The 7,860-nt window shown below is 48.0% G+C and overlaps 1 protein-coding gene across 2 annotated transcripts in view; it reads right to left on the reverse strand.

The window, feature by feature from the left end:
• The window catches only part of LOC137306300 (free fatty acid receptor 2-like), a 29,904-nt gene extending 22,244 nt beyond the window's left edge, over window positions 1–7,660 (reverse strand). Inside the window, exon 1 of one of the 2 annotated variants that reach the window (XM_067975468.1) lies at window positions 7,589–7,660. Coding sequence is in view for 1 of the 2 variants with exons in the window: in XM_067975467.1 (XP_067831568.1) it covers window positions 5,768–5,868 (101 nt within the window). In the remaining variant the exon portion in view is untranslated. Of the gene's footprint in view, window positions 1–5,767; window positions 5,901–7,588 lie in introns of those variants that run through there. The other variant, XM_067975467.1, reaches the window with a different exon arrangement.
• Between the last annotated feature and the right edge of the window lie 200 nt (window positions 7,661–7,860).

Genomic DNA, 7,860 nt, shown 5'->3' on the forward strand with positions numbered 1-7,860 from the left:
ACACACATCCCCAAACACACGTCCCCAAACACACAGCAATACAAACACACACATCCCCAAACACACGTCCCCAAACACACACCAATACAAACACACACACCCGAACACACACTGACACACCCAGGCAAAACAATAAAGAGGCACAAACACACGTCCCCAAACACACGTCCCCAAACACACGTCCCCAAACACACGTCCCCAAACACACAGCAATACAAACACACACAGACACAAACACACAAACACACTTACCCAAACACACATCCCCAAACACACACCAATACAAACACACAAAGACACAAACACACACAACACACATCCCCAAACACACACCAATACAAACACACACAACACACATACACAAACACACTTACCCAAACACACATCCCCAAACACACAAAGACACAAACACACACAACACACACACCCAAACATACACAGACACAAACACACACCAACACAAACACACTTACCCAAACACGCAAAGACACAAACACACACCAACACAAACACACACCAGCACACATTACAAACACACAACACAAACACACTTACCCAAATACACATACACAAACACACACAGACACAAACACATACCAGCACAAACATACACCAACACACAAGACAAAGACACTTACCCAAATACACATACTCAAACACATACATACTCAAACACACACAGACACAAATACACACCAACACACATACACAACACACACAGACACAAAACACACACCAACACACATATACAAACGCACAACAGAAGCACACTTACCCAAACACACAAAACAAAAACACATACCCAAACACACACCAACTCAAACACACATATCCAAACACACACCAACACACATACACAAATACACATACCAAACATACAATACATACACACACCAACACAAACACACTCGCCCAAACACACAATGACACACATAAACAAACACACAACACAAACACACTTCGAATCATAGAATCACAGAATGGTTACAGCACAGAAGGAGGCCACTCGTCCCATTGAGCCCGTGTCGTCTCTCTGCAAGAGCAATAAAGTGACAGACCTGTACCCACTAGTACTCCCCCGCCCTTTCCCCGAAGTCCTGCAAACTTTTTCGCTTCAAGTACTTATCCAGTTCCCTTTTGAAGGCCATGATTGAATCTGCCTCCACCACCCCCTCGGGCAGCGCATTCCAGATCCTAACCACTCGCTGCGTAAAAAAGTTTTTCCTCATATCGCCTTTGGTTCTTTTGCTAATCACCTTAAATCTGTGTCCTCTGGTTCTCGACCCAGTTACTCAAACACACAACAACACAAACACACAGACACAAACACTCATTTGACCCCGAGCCACATAAGGAGATATTAGGACAGGTGACCAAAAGCTTGGTCAAAGAGGTAGGTTTTAAGGAGCGTCTTAAAGGAGGAGAGAGAGAGGCGGAGAGGTTTAGGGAGGGAATTCCAGAGCTCAGGGCCCAGGCAGCTGAAGGCACGGCCGCCAATGGTGGAGCGATGGAAATCGGGGGATGCGCAAGAGGCCAGAATTGGAGGAGCGCAGAGATCTCAGAGGGTCATAGGGACTGGAGGAGGTTACAGAGATAGAGAGGGGGGCGAGGGCCATGGAAGGATTTGAAAGCGAGCACAGTGGGGGCGATGGGTGAACGGGACTTGGTGCGAGTTAGGACTCGAGTTTTGGAGGAGCTCAAGTTTACGGAGGGTGGGAGATGGGAGGCCGGCCAGGAGAGCATTGGAATAGTCGAGTCTGGAGGCATGGTATAAGCCCACTGTAAGTTCATTAGCTTCAGACCCCTTGGAAATCACGCAATGCACAGATAAAGAGGGGAAATGTATCCCATCACCGTCTCCTGCATGTCCCAAACCCGCGATGTGGGAATTCTGATCGGTACCGAGATTTAAGATAATTGGCAAATTATGTTCTGTGATTCTATAAGCGTAGATTGAGTGAATTTATGGGGTGTATTTAGAGGACGATTGACCCTGAGACTAAGCCGACTATTTTGTGCCAGTACGAGATCCTGGCCAGTCCTCAGTTGGAGCAGTGCTTCCAGTTTTGGTCTCCTCGCATGGTGGGTGATATTGAGGCTTTGGAAACAGTGCGGAGGAGGGTCACTAGAATAATTCCCAGCTTAAAACATCAAGAGAGGCTGAAACATCTGGGACTCCAGACTGTAGAGAAGTGTAGACTTAGGGGACGATGTGATCGAGGTTTATAAGATGATGGAGGGAGTAGATTGTGTTCCAGTAGACGGTTTGTCCCGATTAAATAGGTTTAAGGAGGACCAGGGGTCACAATTTTAAGTTGTGTACGAGGCCCAGGTCTGGGTTAGATGTCAGGAGGTTTCTTTTCCCGGGGAATAGTGGGCCTGTGGAGGCCAATTTGCTGAATTCCTCCCAGCGAGAGGGCTGGACCTGTTCCTGTCTGGGGCAGAGATCCCCTCTCACAAAATGCAGCTCCTGCAGAAAATTATCAGGGGCCGGAGTGATCACCGGGTCTAGCTTTGATCGCCCAAGAGAGTCAGGGAGGAATTTCACAGATAGGTTTGATCCGACAGTGTAGAAGGAGCTTTACTCTGTATCTAACCTCAGTGTTATACAGTGACAGACCTGTACCCACCAGTACTGTACCCCAGTGTTATACAGTGACAGACCTGTACCCCAGTGTTATACAGTGACAGACCTGTACCCCAGTGTTATACAGTGACAGACCTGTACCCCAGTGTTATACAGTGACAGACCTGTACCCCAGTGTTATACAGTGACAGACCTGTACCCCAGTGTTATACAGTGTCAGACCTGTACCCCAGTGTTATACAGTGTCAGATCTGTGTCCAACAGATGTGGGACAGGCTGGATGGGCCAAACGATCTGTCGCTGGCCATCATTGATTGTATGTTTTGGATGAACAGCTATAGAACATTCATTAATAAAGGTTTGTGTCTCCCAGCCCAGACCGACCAAACAAAGAGAACAAGGGTTCTAGCTGGGGAAGGTAAACTCTAGGTAAAATAAGGTAAAATTACCTACGTGAGCAAAGCTTTAATAATGTTGTTTAGATAAGACTATTGAAATAAACATGCAAATAATTATAGGTGGAGCCCTGGGTAGAAGATAGAATCAAAATATATTTTCCTGCATCAATTGTCCTCTAATCTGCTGATGGTAAGGGACACTGGGCTGCCTGAACTTTCTGAGGGGTTACAAGTTGTCACGCTGCATATTAGTTAACGCTGAACTCACGTCTGGGTCACTGTGTGTGAGTGAACACTAATAAATCCAATGGGGAATTCAGGAGAAACTTCTTTACCCAGAGAGTGGTGAGAATGTGGAACTCGCTCCCACAAGGAGTAGTTGAGGTGAATAGTGTCGATGGATTTAAGGGGAAGCTGGATAAACACATGAGGGAGAAAGGAATAGAAGGATATGGTGATAGGGTGAGATGGAGTAGGGAGGGAGGAGGCTCGTGTGGAGCATAAACACCGGGATAGACCAGTTGGGCCGAATGGCCTGTTTCTGTGCTGTAAATTCTATGCAATTCTATGTAATGAAGGATTAAAACATAATCTCCTGGATTGGACTGTGACAGACAGTGAGCAGGAGTTGTGAGCAGTTAATGAGAAGTGAAAACTAATCCCATCACTAAAGGGAAAGTCCTCTCATCCCAGGAGAATATCCCCTCTCATTTTTGCTCTGGGAGAATATTTCCTTCTATCTCTGGTGCAGCGTTCCTCTCCTCTCCTCTCTCTTTCTTTCTCTCTTCCTCTTTCTCTCTATTTTCCCTGTTCTCCTTCTCTCTCCCTTCTTATCCTTCTCTCTGCCTCCTTCTTTCTGTCTTTTTCTCCATGTCTTCCCCTCTCTTTTTCTCCGCCTCCCTTTCTCTCTCTCTCTCTCTCTCTCTGTTGCTCCCCCTTTTTCTTTCTCTCTCTCCAGGCACGATTTGATCGGGGAGCTGGGAAGGGGAGGGGGTTAGAATTCCTGACGGGAAACCCGGAAGTACGGATTTCCCGGACTTCCTTACGATTTCGGCGTAAGGATGTGTTTCTCTTTCTTGTGCGTTTCCCGCCCGAGAGGCCGGCCTGATTGACGGGCTGGTTTCAGTCGGACGGGAGAGCAGCCAACGAGGGTAAGCGTCAGATTCGGTGGGGGGGGGGTGGAGGTTAACCGGTGCGGTGGTCAGAGGTCATTGCGGAGGGTGGAGATCGTTGGGGGGGTCGGAGATCGTGGAGGGGTCGGAGATCGTGGGGGGGTCGGAGATCGTGGGGGGGGTCGGAGATCGTGGGGGGGGTCAGAGATCGTGGGGGGGTTCAGAGATCGTGTAGCGTGAAGCCGAAGACCCGGGAATCCCGACCCCCAGGGGCTAAAAACAAATGGAGCTCTTAAAATGGAGGCCCGCAGCCTCCTTGAAAACTTTTACTGACCGTCTGCTAAAAACGGAAATCGGGCGGGTTGGGGGAGGGTTTTAGATTTTTAAAATTTTTACTGCCCCCCCCATCCTCAACCCACCCGTTTTACCGAGTTTAAATCACGCCCTCTGTCTCTCCCTCTCTCTCTCTGCCTCTCCCTGTTTCCCTTTCTTTCTCTGCCACCTTCTCTCTTTCTCCCACTCCGTTGCTCTCTCTTTTTCTTTCTCTGTCTGTGTCTCTCTGTTGCTCCCTCTCTCTCCCTGTCTCTCCCTCTTTCTCTTTTTCTGTCTCTCCCTCTCTCTCTGTCTCTCCCTCTCTCTCTCTGTCTCTCTCTTCTTTGTCTCTCCCTCTTTCTCTCTCTCTCTCTTCCTCTTTCTGTCACTGCCTCTTTCTCTCTCTCTGTCTCTCCCTCTCTCTCTCTGTCTCTCCCTCTCTCTCCCTATCTTTCTCTCTGTCTCTCTCTTTCTCTCTCTGTCTCTCCCTCTCTCTCTGTCTCTCCCTCTCTCTCTCTGTCTCTCTCTTCTTTGTCTCTGTCTCTCTCTGTCTCTATTTCTCTCTCTCTCTCTGTCTCTCCCTCTTTCTCTCTCTCCCTCTCTATCTCTCTCTTTCTCTCTCTGTCTCTCCCTCTCTCTCTGTCTTTCCCCCTCTCTCTCTGTCTCTCTCTTCTTTGTCTCTCTCTCTCTCTGTCTCTATTTCTCTCTCACTGTCTCTCCCTCTTTCTCTATCTCTCCCTCTCTCTCTATCTCTCTCTTTCTCTCTCTGTCTCTCCCTCTCTCTCTCTCTCTCTGTCTCTCCCTCTTTCTCTCTCTCTCCCTCTCTCTCTATCTCTCTCTCTGTCTCTCTCCCTCTCCCTCTCTTTCTGTCTCTCTCTTCTTTGTCTCTCCCTCTTTCTCTCTCTGTCTCTCCCTCTCTCTCTCTGTCTCTCTTTCTCTCTCTGTCTCTCTCCCTCTCTCTCTCTCTCTTCTTTGTCTCTCTCTCTCTCTGTCTCTATTTCTCTCTCTCTGTCTCTCCCTCTTTCTCTCTCTCTCTCCCTCTCTCTCTATCTCTCTCTTTCTCTCTCTGTCTCTCTCCCTCTCTCTCTCTCTGTCTCTCCCTCTCTCTCTCTCCCTCTCTCTCTATCTCTCTCTTTCTCTCTCTGTCTCTCTCCCTCTCTCTGTCTCTCTCCCTCTCTCTCTCTCTGTCTCTCTCTTCTTTGTCTCTCTCTCTCTATTTCTCTCTCCCTTTCTCTCCCTCTAGCCCTCATTTCCCTACATTAAAACAGTGCCTACACTTCAAAAGTGCTTCATTGTCTGCAAAGCGCTTTGGGACGTCCCGAGATTGTGAAAAACACGACAGAAATGCCAGTTCTTACTTTCTTTTTCCTTTCTCTCTCGTTCTGTCTGAAGATGGGGTTTGCATCAGCAGAGGCTGAAATTCTAATTTCTGCTTTTTATAGTCGTTGGGAAATTCCATTCTTACGCAATTTCAGAGTATCTCTGTAACCTCCTCCGGCCCCGACAAACCCTCCGAGATCTCTGCGCTCCTCCAATTCCGGCCTCTTGCGCATCCCCCACGATTCCCATCGCTCCACCATTGGCGGCCGTGCCTTCAGCTGCCTGGGCCCCTAAGCTCTGGAATTCCCTCCCTAAACCTCTCCGCCTCTCTCTCTCCTCCTTTAAGACGCTCCTTAAAACCTACCTCTTTGACCAAGCTTTTGGTCACCTGTCCTAATATCTCCTCATGCGACTCGGTGTCAAATTTTTGTCTGATTTACGCTCCTGTGAAGCGCCTTGGGACGTTTTACTACGTTAAAGGCGCTATATAAATGCAGGTTATTGTTTTTATATAGCCACACAGATCACTGTTGATAAAGGTTCACATACCATATCATGAAAGCAAGTGGGAGGGTATACGAGACAGCAGATTGAAATGAAGGGTGGTTTAAATAGTATTGACCAAGGGGGTGTGAGTAGGACCAAGGGGGTGTGAGTGTTAGAGCCTCCATCTGCCTGTGTTGGTTTTAGGATTTAATTCTGTTTGCTTCATAGCAAGGCAGAAGATAAGGATTAAGTCACACTTTTATTAATAACCGATAATTGTAGGCACTCCACATTCTAACAAGGGAGTTCTTTGTGGAACTAAACCAAGTCATTTCCTTGATTTGCATTCCTCCTTCCTTTAGCCCCCTTCTCTCTCTCTCTCTCTCTCTCTGCGGAAACATGCCCGTTGACTCTCCAACCCACTGACGCTATCCCCTTCATCGCCGCGGGGTTTGCTGGAGCCGGTGAACGACCGCTGCCCGCCGTTAGTTAGACCTGCCTCTTGCCCGTTTAACCTCGCTCAGATCTTGCAGCGGACGTTGCTGTGAGCCGGAGGGAAGCAGGCCGCGCGGACAGGGCATCCTGGACCTGGGTGAACGGGGCAAGCAGCTGTGCATCTCCTAAACATTCAACGGGTTACATCGAGTCTACAGCACAGAAACAGGCCATTCGGCCCAACTGCTCCATGCTGGTGTTTATGCTCCACACGAGCCTCCTCCCTCCCTACTTCATCTCACCCTATCACCATGTCCTTCTATTCCTTTCTCCCTCATGTGTTTATCCAGCTTCCCCTTAAATCCATCTACACTATTCACCTCAACTACTCCTTGTGGGAGCGAGTTCCACATTCTCACCACTCTCTGGGTAAAGAAGTTTCTCCTGAATTCCCTATTGGATTTATTAGTGACTATCTTATATTTATGGCCCCCTAGTTCTGGTCTCCCCCACAAGTGGAAACATCTTCTCTACGTCTACCCTATCGAACCCCTTCATAATCTTAAAGACCTCTATCAGGTCACCCCTCAGTCTTCTCTTTTCTAGAGAAAAAAGCCCCAGCCTTTCCATCAATCAGATTGAAAGATTGTGAAATAAAAAGGGTAAAGTCTGAACCAGGCAGTGTAAATTCGAGTGGGTGATCTCACGGTTAAATCAGGTACAGAGAGCGAAATAAAGAGAGGGAAAGAAAGAGCGGATAAAGAGAGAGAGAGAGAGAGAAAGAAAAAAAAATGCAAATTTTAAATTTAAAAAAAAATCTCCCACAACAATTTAAAGCTGGATGAATGAGACTCCCCACTTGTAATAGTTAATTTTCAGAGCAGGGAGGTTAACTGCTAGTTATTAACACTTATCGTCTGGTCAAAAAGGGTACTCACACTTGAAATGATGCGACTGAACTTTCTGCGGTGTGTTTTGTTTGTATCGAACACGCCAAGACAGCGACTTCACGCCCTTCAGTGCATTTCAACGCTGAGGCAGACAGCGAGACGCCCTTCTCGCAGAGCGAACCGCGCCTCTCGAACGGCAGCTTCCGGATTCCCGCGTTTAATGGCGCATCTGCTCCCCGCCGCGCGACTCGCTCGGAAATACCGCCGAGCACCTGTTAATTTGACAGCAAAATTCTCGGCCATAGACGTCGCCCAGTGAA

The sequence above is a fragment of the Heptranchias perlo genome, chromosome 42 (genome assembly GCF_035084215.1).
Source record: "Heptranchias perlo isolate sHepPer1 chromosome 42, sHepPer1.hap1, whole genome shotgun sequence".
Lineage (NCBI taxonomy): Eukaryota > Metazoa > Chordata > Chondrichthyes > Hexanchiformes > Hexanchidae > Heptranchias > Heptranchias perlo.